Below are 17,615 nucleotides of genomic sequence, written 5' to 3' on the forward strand. Positions count from 1 at the left end.
GGCGTGTTGGACCCGCACAGCACCAGCACAGTGTTTGCTCCAGCCTCTGCTGCTGGCTTTCTGTCCCTGAGGTCTGGGCAGGTGTCTGTGTGGGTTAGGTGACAGCTGGCCTTGTCGTGCTTGTCACTAAAATGAGGGTATCTCTGGCGTGGGTGGCCTGGAGTAGGGAGGGGAAGGGGGACACACGGGGTGGGTGTGTGGGAGCCTTAGCCCTGCCAGCTTCTCCGTGTCCTTCCTCTGTGAAACGGGAATCGCTCACCCACGCTGTGCAAGCACCACCTCGGCGGTGTGGGTGAACTCTGGTTCTTCCACGGGACTCCCAAGTATGAAGAATTGCAATGAACCGGTGTGGGTTGAAAATGGCCAGGGAGCAGCTGTTTTTCCATATAATTTGTTTTTTATTTGCTGGGTGATGATGGTTAGGTTTTCAACTAAATCTGAACAGTGTGACTTTTAAAAATCAGTACATGATGCTTATTCTACTCGTTATTTTGTTTGAAATTGGAATGCTTCAATCTTCCTGTTTATTTTCCAACAAACTGGGATTGGAAAAGCTGTTTTGGAAAGCAAGGAAAACCTGCTACAATCACTTCAAGAAAAGGCTTTCTGAAGTGCTCCGGATAAATTGCCTTTGGTGCGAATAAATCTTGGGGAGTAAGATCCTAGGCTGGAGCGAAGCCTTGGGTAAACACCCCCCAAAGTAAAGCATTAACTAGTATTTATTTGTTATTTGCTGGCTAGAGGGATGAATGCCTAATGAAGTCCGCTAGGCCCGTCTTGTCCGTGCCCCCTGCCATGGGAGCAATGTGGGCTGGTGCCGGAAAACCTGGTTTCTGTCCCCGGGCTGCTCAATAAAGCATCCCAGAGGCCGGGGAGGAGGAGAGCGGGTGGCCTGGTTGTCCCCCTGTTCCCAGCCCCAGACGGGACCGCGGGGCAGAGCCGGAGCCGCCGGTGCGGGATGGGGAGCCGCCGGTGCGGGATGGGGAGCCGCCGGTGCGGGATGGGGAGCCGCCGGTGCGGGATGGGGAGCCGCCGGTGCGGGATGGGGAGCCGCCGGTGCGGGATGGGGAGCCGCCGGTGCGGGATGGGGAGCCGCCGGTGCGGGATGGGGAGCCGCCGGTGCGGGATGGGGAGCCGCCGGGCAGCCTGCCGGCAGCGGGGCCGGGGCAGCCGCCGCTCGCAGCCCGGGCCGGGCGAGGAGGAGGAGGAGGAGGAAGGCGGGGGCAGGCGCGGCAGCCCGGCCCACCCTCCCGACGCCACTCGCCGGGCTCGGGGAGGAGGAGCGGCTGCAGCTCGGCTCCGGGCACCTCACCCTGGCTGGCAGCGCGGCGGCAGGGAGCGCGGCACGCCGGGGCACCGCACCGGGCACCGCACCGCCCCACATTGCGCCAGCCCCGGGCCACGGCTGCTCTTTATGGCATGTGGCTGGTAACTTTTTTCCTGCTGTACTCTTTGCGGAAAGGTAAGTGGCCCTGGGAAGGGGGTGGGGTGTGTGTGAGAGTGGTAGTGATGGGCTCTCCCCCACTCGTGGCACCCCTCGGGTTGCTTGTCCCCGGAGGTCCCCGTCGTGGGGCTGGGGGCGATGGCGGAGCCGCTCCGGGAGCTCCCCGTGGGCAGCGGGAGTCCCGCACCGACGGGACCGCTCGCAGCATCGCGCTGATCCCGGCGCCTTCCAAACCGCATCCTCCCCCCCGGGAAGGCGGTGGGAAGGGTGGCCCAGCGCCCTGGTGTAAATCCCGTTGGGTGCGGGGCTGGGGGGGGGAACAACCAGGGAACAAGTGTGTCAAGGAGACACGCGCTTAGGTTAGAGATTAATGTAAAGTTAGAGATTAAGTGACTGCCGTTCGGATCTACAGAGGTAATGCTCCAAACCGACGCTCTGCTAGAGATGCAATTAAAAAAATCAAGGCAAGGAGCCGTGCGTGAGGCAGGCGGTGAAACCGCGGTGCGTTTGGAACAACAATCAATCGACGTTACATAAAGGAATTGCCCGTTCCCAAATCTGTGGGAATTTTTAATTATGTTTCTGTAATAAATTGCCCTTCTTGCACATGACCCAACCTGCAGATGTGGTGATGGAAGTGCCCACCTTTTGGGAAATGGTCTGCTTGGGGGGTGTAAGATGACATTTGCCCTATTTAGCTTTTTTTGACGTTTGAGAACGGTGAGGGGAAAATTTTAGCAGATGAGGAAAGTGAAAGAAAGGGGACGGAGCTGCCTCCTTTCATGAGACTTCTCTTGCTGCCTATTACATTACCCATTTATCTGAATGTTAATCCCATGAAAAATATTTACCAAGGTTTAATAGGGCATCCAGGCCAGTTGTGTGGTGATGATCAATTATTCCATCAATTATTAATTATGGAGTAGCCGTTTTATGTGAGCTGGAGTAAAGCTGCGTTTGGGAGCTTTACCCCAAAATCGCTATTGTGTTATAGGATCCACTGAGCTGAACGTGCCAGCATCTGCTTTGCTTACATTTGCATTTTTTACGGTGCTAAAAGGAAAAAACAGATCTGAAAATAAATAACTGTGAAGGATGCTATGATTTGTGTGTGTGTCGTCCCCCCCCCCCCCTCCCCCCAGTCAAAATAATAAAGAGCTGTGCTGGGTTTATTGCTTTTGCATGTTTTCAGCCCCAGCTTCTTGGAAAAGGGATCTCTTCCCACAGAGCTATCTCTTCTGAGAAGAGCAAATTAAAAGCCTCCATTAGCACAACTCCTCATGGCCTCATTTTTTTTTTTTTTTTTTTTTTAAGAAATTAAATGTATCTTCAGTGTTGAACAGACCTGGTGATGGAAAGTGTTAAAGTGAAATGGTTCCAAAGAGAGGACAGCAATACAATGGAAGTTTCATTATAATAATAGGCTAAAAAAAATGAATTGCTTAATGCATGATAAACCTTTTGGATACTTAATATTTCTGGGCATCGAAGCACATCCTTTTAACATGTTCCTGCTGTAGAACAAGAGCTCAAGTAGAAACTGAAAGCAAATACACATTTGATGCAGGGGACCACTGAAGTTTAGAAATCCCTTGATGGGCTGTAGCTGCTTATTTCTCCCCTGCTTATAAAATAACCGAAAATAGGCGGTTGGCAAGCAAACAATCGGGGAGTTGAGCAGGAAGATGGTCTGGCAGTGCGAGCGAGAGCAGCCAGGCAGAGGAGGAGGGGAGGCGAGTGGCAAGCGGTGCGATGAAGAACATACTGGTCAAAATTGAGAGGCTTGGAGCTGGGAAAGCGTCTCCCTGTCTGTTCTTGCTGGATGTCCCTGCCGCCTGATTTATATTGGCATTATATTTACATGATGTTCCTGTATTGGGTGCAGTGAACGATGCAGCTCGCGTTTTTTAATCTTTCCCCATCTCAGCCCCCCAGTGTGGCACAGCGCTCATTTGTCTCTGAAATAAAACATGGAGGCCTCATTAAATGCACGGAGGAGAAGCCTGCAGTGCTGAATTCCTTGCCATGCCCGGTGTTTGTTTATCCTGCGGATAGCCAAAATTTCCCAGCACAAGGAGCCACGATGGTGACTTGCCCGGAGCCCTTACCTGCACCTGGCATGGGCTTAGGGCTGCTCCTGCCTTTGGATGAGAAAATTGATATAGGCAACCCTAGTTATTTCTTGGTGCATTTGTTCTCCGGAGGAATAGGCTGTGCCTTGCACGAGTGGCGGGTGCCAGGGGTGTGCTACCGAGCAGCCCTTCCTGGAGCCAGGGGCTGCCTGGGAGCTGTAGGCTCAGCTTTGGGCAGCTGTGGCACAGGGCGCCATTCTGCTGCCGTGCTCTGGTCTCTGCCTATATGGTCCCGAGGCGGAGGGATGGGGAGCGCTCCATCCTCCTTTGAGGTGGCTGAATGAGCCCCGCGCAAGCATAGAGCTGGAAGCCTCTCTTTGTGGCAGGAATTCTTCTGACATGGCAGCACGCGGGTTCTGAGCTGTGCCTTGGATAACGTGAAGTCATCTCACACCCAGATAAGCAGGCTGTGAATAAGTGCAACTTCCTAGGAGGGCACGAAGGAGGAAGGTGTGCGGTTGTTGCAGTCGTTGTGACGCGTGCGTTCCTGGGAGGCTTATGCAGTGGCAGGTTTGGGTGCAGAGTGTTTCTTGTCTTTGAAATCTAGATTATAGCCAGCTACATATTTTTACATAATCATGGTTTTGTGAGTTACCCTTTCCCTGCTTGTAGATCCTTAAGAAACAAACCCCACCGCATACAATCTGCATGTCGCCGCCATCATCTGCCAGCAGAGCTGTACCAAACATTTAGGAAATCCATTTCCCGACTCGTGCTAACGCTTGCTGCCTGCCCCAGCTGCTGCCTCTTTGAAAGGGCTGTGCCGGCTCCTCTCCATGAGAGAAGGGAGTGAGTGCAACTTGGAGGGGGGAAGAAGGTGAGCGAGGTTTCAGAGCTTGCCCTTTTGATCCGTTCCCCTCGTTTCCCACACCTGTCGGCTGTGTGGTGGAAATCCTCGTCTCTGCCTTGAAAAGCGAGCGTGCAGGCTGCAGCGTGCCGAGCAGCATGGTCCAGCGGCTCCAGAGGAAGCCCAGCAGCAGGTGTGCACAGCCTCTGGTGCGTCCCCTCGTATCGGCTTGGCCCCAGCCTCCCTGGGGGGGACCTTGCTGTCACCCAGGCTTGGTAACGTCACCGGTTGTCCCCATGGGACTTGGCTACAGCTCCTCAGGGTTCGTGTTCAGCATGGCTGACATGTGGAGGTGGGCTGTGGAAGGGGTGGGAGAGGCTGTTGCCTGTGGGCCCTGGGCTTGCTCCTCGGCCCCCCAAGGCAGAGGACCCTTGGGGGGAGCTCGGGCAGGTTGGGGGGCTTGGGAGGCGGTGCAGAACTGGGGGATGTGCAGAGCTGGGGATGCCCAGCTTTGTGTCAGCCCCCTGTGTGGATGGGGTGGTGAGACTGGTACTTCTAGCAAGCTGACACGGGAGGTTCAGGGGCCAGGCAGATCAGCAGGGAGAGCTTCTTTTTTTTTCCCAGGCAAGGGTTACAGCCTCAGCCTGGGTGCTGTCATAATAACTGGAGGTGGTTCAGGCCTTAATTTCCATGCAGATGCATTAAGGAGCAGGCGCCTGCACTCCAAGCATGTTTGAGCAGTGCCCTTACCCGCAGAGGACCAGAGGCACCATTCTCCTTTACTCCCTCTTCAGTTCCCAGTGACAGTGGCCACTGTGTCAGGCCAGAGGGGCTGTGCCACAAGGGTGGGACTCCTGCGCTGCCCAAAATGCAGTGTCGAGGCGGGGAAGGTGCTATGGCAGGTACTTGCCATTGCTGCTGCTGTGCTGGGCACCAGCTGAATGCCCCAGGCTGTGCTCAGCATTTCATGGCACAAATTCCACACCCCTGAGACTGGTCCCTGAGTTGCTGGCGTGTGTAGCGGGGGAGGCCACTCAGCTGCAGTCGTGGCTTTAACCCTTTGGGCTGGAAAGCCCCAGCGGTGGGGTGGCATCCCGTGTGGCTGTGCTGCGCTCCTGGCAGTGTGTGCACCTCCTGTGCTCCGCTTGAAGGGGTACCAGCCTTGCGTTTCTCACCTCTTCTCAGCTGATTCTCTCGCCGTCCCTTCCGTGATGCTTCAAGATGCCACTTCTTGCTCTGTCGGCTCCAAGGTCACTCCCTTCATTAGGAGGAAGGCTATTAAAAATGTCCTGAAGATGAGGGCTGGGAGGAAGCTCATTCCAGGGGAGGCCAAAGACCGCTCCTGCATTACAAGTGTGCAGGCAGTATGTGATGGAATTACTGTTGTATCTTAAGGCAGTAGAGAGAAAATATTAGGACTTGCCACCTACCTGTAATTCCCGCCCCGCTATGCGTGCCAGGCTTCAGTTCGCTTTCTCCTTGAACAGGGCAGGTGTCAAACACCCTTAATGAGGATAATAAATGAGTGGTGAGGTGGCGATTAGCCTGCTGTTCTTCACAGCATCCCTGCAGCCCATTACAGTTGGTTGTTGGAGAAGTCCCGCTGGCTCCTGCAGTCCCTTTGGTGGGATTTCTGCTGTGGTGCTGCCTCAGCAGCATCTCGCCTGGCCTTGGAGGAAGGCTGGGGTGGGTACCCAGCCTCAGGCCACCAAGCCCAGGGGGAAGATCTCAGGAAAGGTGCTGCTGATGGGGTACTGTGAGCTTGAGTCTGGTGCCTGCCCTTTCTGAGGTGCTGCAAAACCTCCTTTTGAATGCCAGCAACATGCTTAGTTGTGGCAAATAGTCAAGCCTAGAGTGGCTGCTCTTTTGTAAAGAAGTACTCTGGCAATCAGGGACCTCTGCCACCCCTTGAGGAACCATATCGGCCCAGGCTGGATTGTCCATGCCCAGAGGTTTGTGTAAACACCCTTGAAACACAGCTTGTTCAGCTTTTTCCCATCTCTGTTGGGTTTCCACCCAGTTACTGATGTCCAGAAGACCTTGCTCAGCTTTGAGAAACTTGCTGGGTTTGGGTGGGCACAGCACGGGCTGTGAGGTCATGAGCAAGCAGCTTGCTAACATGGGTGATGTGCATCGCAGGCAGAAAAACCTTCTTAGCTCAGGAGAAACGTCTGCCTAATTGTGCGGGGCACAAAGCTGGTCATTGTCTGAGCCCAGTCCTAAATCTGCTTCGTAGAAAGGGACAGGCTCTTCTCCGTGAGGTTTGGAGGAGAGAAGGGTTTGCATTGCTGGGCACTCGCCTGGGAGGTGATGGCACTTCTGTGCTTGCTCACGCTGAGGTTTCAGCCTGTGCAGGACTCGCACCTACGTCTCAGCTGCCTCTTCCAGAAATATGTGGCTTGGTGACAGATCCTGGGGTCAGTTGATGGCTGCTCGCTCGTTAGAGCAAATGAGTGCCACCTGTGCAGCGCAGCACTTTGCAGTGCTGAGGTTGGCTGTGCTGCTGATGGTGGTGGAGTTTGGGAAGTCCAGCTATCGAGACTGGTAAATATTCCGAAGGGATGATAGCAAAATGACTTGCTTCTCCCAGCTCAGATAGAGATATTAATATTTCAATACCTCTAGGTTGTAATTTGCTACAATTTGGGAAGATTGCACTCTGATAACTTAAAATAGATGCCTTTCAGAGCAAGCTAGACTGTGTCCGGCTGTGTGCTGGGCTTTGTGTAGCTTCCAGCTACTGGTGGGCCAGTCTCCAGGACTGGTGCTGCACACCTGCATCGCTGCATTTTCCCCAGCGGCAACTGTTCCATTTTGACTCCTCTAGACTCCTCTTTTTCAGGTTCATGTGAATTAATGCCCTCGATATTTAGGTTAGGGTCAGGACATCTGACCAGATGTGAGCAGTGATTTCTGGTTTAAAAATATTGCAGTGCTATTTCTAAATTTTTAATCTCTCTCAGTGATTTGGAGACAGTTTTATGAAACATGGAATTAGGATGGTGCTCAATGCTAAATGGTAAAGGAGATTATATGGATTTAACTCTATGCGTCTGTCACATAACTATTGCCAATCCCATAACTTCCATTTTCTATTAAAAATCCGTTTCCCCCTTTGACCTGAAAAAGCTTTATGGGTAATACGATTTTTTTTGTTTATGAGGGTTTTTTCCACTCCTCACCCGTCCAGCTCTAAACCTTCCTGGGTGCTGCCTGGCAAAAAGATACTTCCTTGCCAGGCCATGGATGTTCTATGATCTTTATTACGGCAGAAGCCTTCTCAAGCTGTGGTCTGGGATCTGGGGTGGAGATGCTGGATGGGGCCTGGGGCAGAGCTGGGTGGATGGCGGGGTGCTGAGCACAGTGAAATGTTCCTGATCCAAAGCTGGAGGATGGGCGAAGGGTGGCTTTTGCTGTGCACCTTGCATACCATGTGCCCTCGCTCCAGCCATCTTCTGCTTTGCTCGAGCGACAGGCTTTACCACAAATAGCACACTGCTGCTGCCGCGTGCTTTGTTTTCCTTCCTCTGCCTGCAAATGTGCGTTTTTCTCTTTCATGTATTTGGGAGAAGCACCATGCTGTTCTGATGAAGGGAAATGCTGATTCATGACGACAAACCAGGCTGGAGATGTCACAAAATGACATCTGCAGGGCCGTGCTGTGGCCCCGTAGCTCTGCAAAGCCTGGCGCTGCTGTGCAGGAGGTTCGGCTGGAGTGCTTTCCTCCCCTGGTCCGTCCTTCTGGTGCTTGTCACTGAGGGAGGGAAAAATAAATGGCTTTGTCTACTTCTACCTGTGCCTGGACACAGGGAACTGATGTGTGTGGAGATATGGAGGTGCTTTCTCCACCTGTAAATCTGTTGTTTCTTGTGGTGGCAGTGCTGGACCTTGCTAGTCAGCTAGTCTGCTGCGTGGGTGGCTTGGCTGGGCAGTGCCCCTGATGGGGGACAGCAGGGCTCTGTGTAGGCAAAGGAGGAAACATTGTCTTTTTAGGTGATGCTTCAGTGCAGAATACGCAGAGAGCAAGAACCAGATGCTCTCGCCTCTGATTTCATGGGTGCTGAAAGAGGCAATGAGGTTGTACGTCCAGCTGGGAGAAGGATGGAGAGGACTCTGCTCTGGGAAGGGGTGAGGTGCTTTGGAGTTTCCCATCTTGACCAGGTTGAGGACGGTGTGGAGCAGGCTGGTGGCACAGCACCAAGGCAGGAGAGGCGTGTGCTCGCCGCTGGGCGCTGGAGAAAGCTTTGCAGGGAGATGTGAGTGGTTGTGGCCAGTGACACCCAACCAGCCTTTCCTCAGGTGAGCAGCCGCGGTGCGCTCGCCCTCAGAGCCGAGGCAAGGCTATCTGTATGGATGAGGCTTTCCTTCTCCCCTCCTGCTCCTGTCCCCTCCTGCTCCTGTCCCCTCCTCCCCAAGTTAAGGAATTGAGGTCACAGAGGGTCCCCCGTGACTCGTTTTGAACCGGCGGCACGGTAGTGATCTGCTTATTGGCTCTGCGGCACCACGAGCGGTGTTCTCAGCCAGAGCTATTAATACACCCGCCGAGGGCCGCTTTCTATATCCCTGTCCTTCCGCCCACTTGGAAAGAGTGCGACTAAAAAAAGAAAACGGATCTAAGTGACTGGGGGCCTCCTCATCCTTATTTATAGCCAATCTTGCTGGCTTTGGTTGAGAAAGGGGAGCTCGTGGTCCTGCAGAGTGGGAAGGAGAGGCTGGAGGAGTTGGGTGAAGAGGTCCTTTCCCTCATTTTGAAGAAGGAAAGTGCTTTTCTGCGGTGCCCTGGAGAGCTGCCCCTGGCCATCCGAGCGGCTGCAAGCTCTGCCCAGACTGTGCCCATGAACTCTGGGTGTCTCAGTCTTTGCTGGGTGGTGGAAGGATGACCAGCACTGGTGGCAGCTCAGGCTTAGGGCAGGATGGGACTGGGCTTCCCTCTGGGAGAGGGGAGCAGCACTGAACCCCATTTTCAGGCCCCTCTCCTGGGGTTTAGAGGCAGCGGGGAAGATCTCTGCCCTGCTTGGGGGGGGCTTGCACTGAGGGTGTTGGCACCGATGGGCTTCTGCAGCCGCAGGCTGGCCAGGGCTGTGCTGGGGGAGCAATGAGGCAGGGGTATGCTGCCTGGCTGCTGCTCCAGGCTGGGGGATGTTGTGCTTTGCAGGAGAAATGGTGTTGGTTTCTTCAGCTTGGTTTGTCATCGTTGCACGTGGGTGTCCTCAGGTCTGTGGGTGCTGAGGCATGGTGGGACTGTGTGCTCAGTGCCACCTGGGTGCATACGGCCACCTGGGGGGGCCTTGGAGGGGACACCCTGGGTACCCTTCCTTGCTTGCACAGCCCCTAGCTGTCCTGCTTAGGTGCCTGTGATCCCTGATCCATGCTGCCAGCAAGAGCGCTGGCCTGTGAAGGTGGCCTTTATGCTTCCAGCCTACGCGCTGATGCTCCTTTGCTGCGTGTGGGGCCAGGGGCTGGGCTCAGGGGTGCTGTCTGTGCTGGTGGGGATTGGCGATTTCTGCAGTAACCCTTTGCCGTTGTGGCCTCTGCTTTCTCTGCAGCACATGCTGAAGATGTTGGAACCAGCCTCTACTTTGTGAACGACTCTATCCAGCAGGTCACCTTCTCCAGCACAGTGGGGGTGGTGATCCCCTGCCCGGCAGCAGGGTCACCCAGCGCTGTCCTTCGGTGGTACCTGGCCACAGGCGACGACATCTACGATGTGCCCCACATCCGGCATGTCCATGCCAATGGGACTTTGCAGCTCTACTCCTTCTCGCCATCAGCCTTCAATAGCTTTATCCACGACAACGACTACTTCTGCACCGCGGAGAACTCGGCTGGCAAAATCAGGAGCCCAAATATCCGTGTTAAAGCAGGTAGGAGCTCTTTGTGGGTGCTGGGGTTTGGACGAGGTGCTGGCTTTTCTCCAGTCATCTCCTTGCCTTGCTGCTTGGCCTGATGAGCTCACCTCGCTTGCCTCTGCCTCCCTGGCATGGACCAGGAACGCTGACCATCGGGACAGCACCGCTGCTGTCCCACTTGCAGAGCCAGGCTGTTCTGAATGGGGATGGGACCAGGCAATCCTGCATGGAGCAGCGGGACCCAGTGCCTGCTGCCTTGCAAGGGCTGCTGTGCCGTGCTGCATTGCCTGCACCGTGGGTTGGTCTGGCAGCCCTGCTGCATGGTGCTGCTGCCCAGGGAGCAGAGCACAGAACCAGGGCTGCTGCATTGGCCTGTTGTGAGGGAACTGGTGGATGCTGCACGGATGGAGAGCAGGGAGAAGGACAGGGTGCTGGGTAAGCAGGCTTGCCAGTACCTGTTTGCAAAACAGCATCCTGCTGTAGTTAACCACTGGTTCTGCACCTCCGCAGTTCTGCACCGGCCTGTTACCGGCTGGGAGAGGGCTGGGGTGACCAGCAGGGAAAGGATGTGCAGCTTGGGGGTCTCCACCAAGTGCCTGGAGGCTGTGGTGTGGCTGCAGCCTTGCAGCAGGAGAGATCCTCTCCCTTTGAACAGATATTATTGCACCCAACCATGCATTGGGGGGTTTCATGACTGTGGGAGGAGCCGGACCACATCTGTCCTTGGTGGAGAGACCCCCACTCTGTCCCACAGCCCTCCTCGAGCCTGTCTGTTCCTACTATAGCATCCAGCCCCAGCATGCCAAGGCTTATTAAGAAAAAAAAAAGCAAAGAGCTGATTCCAAAAGCCATTATAGTAAATTATTGACCAGGCTGAGGAGGGCTAATAGCCCAGGAATGGCTTCATTATGTAACCTATTAAAAGTGGGGCTAGCAGAGGGAACATGACAGAAGTGACTACAGGGTTTTTTATTTTAATACCTTGTACTGCAGAGTAAATTGGTATTAACCCCCTTCCGCAGAGTGAATTATTTACCAGCGCTATCAGGTTACCTATAAACCACAGCTCGGTGGAGGAGGGACAGGGGCAGATAGGGTGTAGTAAATGCGACGTGCAGCGTGGAGCTGGTACCCTCCTCGTGCTGGGCAGCGGTGAGCGCTGTGGCCAGCTGGTGCTGGCTGGCAACCCGGGGTGGGTGCAGCAGGTTGAGTGGCCCCTGTGGCACCCCTGCTGGCCCTGGGCAATTGCCTGCATGGGGGTGGCTTGTGTTTGAGTGGATGATTGTGGCCCCTCTGGCGCTGGTGACCCTGGGCTTGACATAGCTTGAGACTGCGGAGTTCTGCAGACCTCCCTGGCAAGGGGTGCTGGGGGCTGCGGGTGCCCAGGGCTTGAGCAGCAAGGATGGCTGCTCTGGCTGTCCGGAGAGCTGCTCTGCATGTGCTGCATTGGTCCTTGCCTCCCTGCTGGGCAGGCAGCCTTTGCTTCACTCTTCTTCCTTGGGATCATAGCAAGCCAGTAGCAGAGCTGTGTCCTGGCTTTCACCCCCCTCTCTCAATACTGGGTTGAATGCACGCCTGCTGCCAGTGGGAATTCAGCTGGGAGCGCAGCGTTCCCTGTCACATTAGCAGGTGCAATTAGCAGGAGGCGTGAGTACAACATAGTGGGGGCCCACACGCAGGGCTCCAAGGGCCACCACGATGGCACCAGCTGTGGCAGCTCAAAGTGCTTCGGCTTTATGGCACTTGGAAATGGTTGTGAAACATTCCCCTACTTCTGTTTCCTCCTGGTCATCTTGCATCCCAGTCGCTCCCCAGTGCTTTGTAATGGCAATGCACCGAGGGAAGCCAATTAAAGCTGTACAAAGAAAGCAAATGAGTAAAATGCAGTTGAAAATATAAGGAATTGGAAAAATCTCTGGAAGCTTTGGAAAATTTGTTGGTGAGCACATGGAGCAAATCTCTCTAGCCAATGGAAATTAAGTGTGCTAGTTGTGGCTGTACATTACCCTTGTGGGAATTATTCCCAAAGGCCAGAAGCCCAGGCTGTGGAGGCTGGTGTGGGTCAGAGCTGCTGGGGCAGCCGTGGGGGTGAGTGTGGGTGCCGGTGGACGAGGTCTGCTGTGGGCTGGGCGGTGGCAGTGAGTGTGCAGGAGGCCAGGCTGGATGCTCTTCGTGGTCCCCGCTGGCCTCTAAAGCCCGTGAATAAACCTCCTGCTCCATGTGATTAAGGAAGCTTTTGCTAGCTAATCTGCTTTGGCTCTGGAGTGCCTTTCCATGGTAGGCTTCTCCCTGTGCCCTCGCGGTGCAGACCCTCGTCCTCCCCACCGGGGCACCGGGTGGGTAACCAGAGCCAGCCAGGGGTCACTCAGAGCCCTCTTCCCTGCATCCCCTTGGGGCAGGGGGGCTCTGCCCGCCGGGGGGTGGCTGAGCTGCGGGCAGGTGAGGGTGAGCCAGCCCTCTGCAGCTCGGAACTTAATACCTTATTGCTGCTGCTGGTCTCCTCTACCAGGCAGCTGGTGTGCGGATCCTGCTGGCAAGTGTCACCACACACCTGGGGGTGTGCAGCCTGGCATGTGCCCCTGGGTCTGTCCCCCCACTTTTGCAGCAGAGCAGCATGTCCTGAAAGCTTGGGAATCCAGGGTGGAAATACTGTCACCCTCTCGCTGCTTGCTTGTTTGTGCAACACGTGATGCATTGCCGGCAGGTGCTTTCCACTCGGGGAAAACACCTTCCTTTTGGGGCTGCTTTTTGAGTTCTGTCTTGGGAGATTCGTTGAGCTGCTTCTGTTCTGGCCAAGGGCTGTTTTTAAATGATGAAGTGAATGCATGTCTCATGATAGTGATGCTTAGGTGCCCACGTCCTACAGGGCACAATTATCATCACAGTAAGGAGGCACCTGCACTCACTGCATTTTATATTTGAATTTTAGGAGTTTATGGTGCCTGCATGTGTTGCTGGGCATGGTGACATCATTTTGTCTTTTTGAAGAGGCTGGGGTGGATCCACCTTACCTAGTGAGTGCCACTGGAGGGTTGTGGCACTGGGGAGTTCCTTGTCACTGGTCCAGGGAGCAGAGTGGAGCTGTCAAAGGGATGTGCATCTCCCTGAGGAACAGGGTGCGTGGTGGGGACAGCTCATGGCTCCCACTGTGGCATGTCTTGGAAATTTGTCATATGCTTCCCTAAATATTCCTCTGGTGGGTTTAGGAGGGTGCTGTGTCTCCCAGGTGCCTCCCAGCTGTATTTTCAGCACGCACCCAGCAGTGACATGATTACCTCCCGAGGTGGCAGGTTGAACGTTACAGCTACGAGATGCCCGTGGTCCCTGTACTGAAATTGGGGTGCTGCAACCCCCTGCCTTAGCAGTTTTGCTGGCTACAAAGTCAGCAGCTTGCTTTGGTGACAAGTTTGGGTGATGCTGGGGACCATCGCAGGGTTCCAGCAGCAGGAGCTGGGCCAGACCACCCCCTGCCTGCCAAGCCCAGGGCTACGGTCTCCCAAGGAGAGCCGCTTTCTTCCCCGGGAAGATGGGCCAAGTGTTTTGGATGGAAGCAGTTTGTTGCTGGGTGGGTTGGTTTGTTTGGGAAACGTGGGATTAAAGCAAAAGGAAGTGTGTTTTTCTCCAGCACTGTCATGCTACCAACCATCTGCTTTTCTCTACAGTTTTCAGGGAACCGTACACCGTTCGGGTGGAGGACCAAAGGTCGATGCGTGGAAACGTGGCTGTTTTCAAGTGCCTCATCCCCTCTTCAGTGCAGGAATACGTTAGTGTTGTGTCCTGGGAGAAAGACACCGTTTCTATCATCCCAGGTAAGAGAGGACCCACTGTTCTCTTGGAAAAAGTGACCTGCTTTGCCATGGGTGAGACTCCCTGTCATGGAGGATCTTTTTTTCTCGCTTATTGTCGGTGCCTGTGCAGTCCAAGCAAAGGCTTTTATTGATGACAGTCTTGCGGCTTTATACTGGAAAATGCTGGTGGTGTGAGCAGATGTGTTCAGGGTCTCCTTGGTGCTGTGGTTGGTACTTTGTGTATCTCTGGGCTCATGGATCTTTGGTGTCCCCGTCCTGGCTTCACCTGTGTGCCTGTGAGCGTCGGGTACCTGGCAGCTGGGGCTCGGAGAACAGAAAAAGAGCCTGTCCTTGCTGTCTGTGTCCTGACTTCTGCAGGCAGAGCTGGTTTTCATGTTGTCAGGTGATGCGCCAGTAACTATTCCAGCAAGTTTTCACAACTGATTCAGCTGTGGGGAAAAGAACTCAGTAAAAACGGCATCATGTGCCCCTTCCCTGTGCTGGCACCTGGAAGCTGCTGGCACCCTTCATCTCATGTGCCTGCCTTGTAGCCTGGGACATGTCCCACTCGGCGCTGACTGATCTGTGGGGAAGGGGGCTGCAGGAGGGACAGCAGCCCCCACCTGTGCAGGGATGTTGCAGCTCTGGGTTTGTCCCTGGGTCGTTCCACACATGTTTTTGGCAGGTGCAGGGCACCCTGGGTTCCTGTGGGAGCAGGGAGCCTCTGAAACTGGGGTCTTCCCCCAGCCGGTCCCCTGGGGCAGAGGGAGGAGAGGTGGCATTGATGGGACACGGCCTACCAGGCACGTCTGTGCAGCTCAGCACGAGGGGAGAGCAACCTGGCAAACTGCTCGCCAAGCCGTGCTGGTGCTGCGGGCGCTGGCTCCTGTGCCCTCCTGGCTTGTCACAGGCTTTGAAGCAGTGCAGGGGCTGTGGGCAGGTGCTGGGCACTGTGTAGGGCCAGTCCCATGTCCTGGGGTGACCTTTTGGCTCCCTTCTTGGAGTTGGTATTGATGGCAGCACTGGCTGCCCATCACAGCATGTGTAAGCTAGTAGTAAAGCAATCAATACTGTTTTCCCCAGGAGGATCCAGAGAGAATTAAAGGATTTTGCCCAAAGTGAATGCTCTGTGCTTGGTATTTGCTCACAGGTCAGCAAGTCCCAAAGCTCCTCCAGGGCTCAGTGTTGCTGCGCTGGCAGTGTTGTGGGGAGCAGATGCCACCAGGAGCAGGGCCTGAGCCTTGCGCCTGCTGGGGCAGCCGCTGACCAAGCATGAGAGGCGATTTGCTCTAATCCCTCTTGCAGGGATGTTTCTTTCTTAAGGGGCTTATGGACCAAAGTGCTTCACCTGGAGGGGGGTGACAGGTTCTCCTGAGGGCTCTGGAGGCTCTCGCCCATGCCTCCTGAGCACAGCTCATCTGCTGACTCAGCGTGACCTGTACCCTTGGGGGCAGGCAATGGGAAGCAGAGTGATGCCCCCCAGGGCTGTGATGCGCGGGCAGGGGCTGCCTGCAGCCCCCTGTGTGGCAGGGGAGCTGGGCACCCCTCCTGACTGAGGCTGGCATGGGGCCTGTCACGGTTTGCAGCGCCAGGGCTGTGAGCCAGGTGTCTTCTCGTGGTCGGGACCCGAGTCTGCAGAGCCCCCCCTCCCCAGCCCTGACCCCTTTCTGACAGTCTTGGGATGAAATGTGATGTGAAACTCTTTGCCTCGGGAATGTGGGCTTCCCTGGATGGGCGTTCGGAGTGATGAGCTTGTGTTGATCAGCAGCCAGCCTGCGCCTGCAGCAGCCTTTTGCCCGGAAAGGGAGACTTTTGCTTACAAATGTCTTCCTTGGGCATGAGCCTGTGTAAGGAGCTTCTGGCACTTCAGAGTGTTTTGGAATACGGTGGAAACGTCTGTTTCATTTTGGTGGGTGAGAAACCTCCGGGTGATCTAAGAGAGCAGTTTAAAAGCGTGTTTGGGGCGGCTTACCTGGAGGCCAGCTGGTGTTTGGAAAAAGCATGGCACCCTTCGGTAGGGCACAGGCTGGCACCACAGCTTTGTCAGCCCTTCTCTGCTCAGTGCAGCCCCAGGAAACAGTTGTGTCTGCATGAACAAGTGAGTCCAAGGTGGGTTTCTCTGCGGTGGATGGGACCAAGGAGTTTGTGACGCCCACCTCCTGGGGCAGTGAGACGCTTGGGTGGTGATGCTCTGCCCACCCCGCGCTTGTGCTGTTTGGCAAGCGGGGCACGGCGAGGCCCACCAGCCCGAGCAGCAGTGGTGTTTGTTCCTTGGGGGGTGCTGTGCCAGCTCCAGCGGCACTTGCTGGTGGGCAGCGGCTGCTCACGCCACACAGGGTTCTTCAGGATGGAGCAGAGCAGTGCCCATGCACCTTGTTTGCAGAGCGTGGCTGGTTTGCTCGGCAGCAAGTTTATCAACTAAGCATTCGTGCACTTGCGTGATCTTAACCAGACTTATTCTCAAGTTTGCTGTGGCAGTGGATTTTTTAATGATGATTTAATTAGAGTGGAACGATTTTAACATTCTAAAGCAATAATTACCCTAAAGACAGAACATATAAATTGTGTTACAGTGCAGAGTCAACACAAGCAAACATGTTTTGCCGTTGGATTACAAATATAGTATCTGCCTGAAGCTTATTTCCTTATTGCGCCTCTGTTAGAGCTAAAACTGGCTTTGCTGTTACCAAAACCGTGGTCTTGTCTTGACCTCTGGTGAACCTCTGCTTCAGTCCTAATTCTGAGCAAGGAAGATGAGGAGAGGACAAGGGGGTCCCTGCTGTTCAGAGTGAACGGTGTGAAGGCTGAGAAATGCTGAAAAGTGGTGCTGAGGCCTAATAGCTCCATTCAGCCGCAGACATGCTTTCTGAATTGTAAGATCAAGCGGTTGTGCCGACACAGCTCTCCTCCAGTCAGCCTGCAAAAAGAAAAGGTTTCTGGAAGTACCGCAGCTCCTTCAGAAGAACATCCAAGCTGTATTTACAGCTGGCTGTGTAACGTAGCGTTCTCTCCTGACTTTAAGTGTGCCAAACTCACTGTTTTTCCCAAAACTTTCCCCTAGGTGCGTCCTGTGGAAGGCTGCGCATCTGCCTGGCAAGGCTTGGTGCAGCAGGGGATGAACAGTTCTAGCATGCAGGAGTGGGGAAAAAAGTCTCCATCCACACCGCTCTGTGGCAGAAAACTCTTTTTAAGTGACTATTTTCACAGCAAATGCTGTTTTCCTTAGCATCCCTGGGTTTACCCCTGCCAAACCAAAATATTTTGTAGCTCAGAAACAGCTGAGGTGAGCATTTCCCTGGGGGCTGCTGTTCTCATGAGCTCAGGCCTCTGGCCGTATGTGGCCTGGGTGGCCCTTTTGTGCGCTTTCTTGGGTTCTTTTTGTCCTTAATTAGGATTACAGGGCTCCCAACCTCTGCTGCTGGACCTTTGCGATGTGTCTTTTCAGACAAGCCTTGCTGCTCTTCTGATGGCAGTTTGCTGGTGGGTGAAGGACCTTGGTGGGGCCAGACTGGCATCGGCAGCGCTTGCTGGAGGTGTCTTGCCAGCAGAGAGCCCTGCTGGAGAGCCGCCTGCTTCCCCGTGGAGGTGCCTGAATGAAACCCTCCATCATCACGC

General features: G+C 54.8%; 1 protein-coding gene across 1 annotated transcript in view; it reads left to right on the plus strand.

Annotated features, from left to right (window-relative positions):
- The first annotated feature begins 1,312 nt into the window (after window positions 1-1,312).
- DSCAML1 (DS cell adhesion molecule like 1) overlaps window positions 1,313-17,615 on the plus strand; it is a 117,536-nt gene continuing 101,233 nt past the window's right edge. Inside the window, 3 exon segments of the mRNA XM_037409996.1 lie at window positions 1,313-1,462; window positions 9,910-10,227; window positions 13,875-14,021. Of these exon segments, the coding sequence (XP_037265893.1) occupies window positions 1,420-1,462; window positions 9,910-10,227; window positions 13,875-14,021 (508 nt within the window). The 5' untranslated portion in view covers window positions 1,313-1,419.

The sequence above is a fragment of the Falco rusticolus genome, chromosome 16 (genome assembly GCF_015220075.1).
Source record: "Falco rusticolus isolate bFalRus1 chromosome 16, bFalRus1.pri, whole genome shotgun sequence".
Taxonomy (NCBI): Eukaryota; Metazoa; Chordata; class Aves; order Falconiformes; family Falconidae; genus Falco; species Falco rusticolus.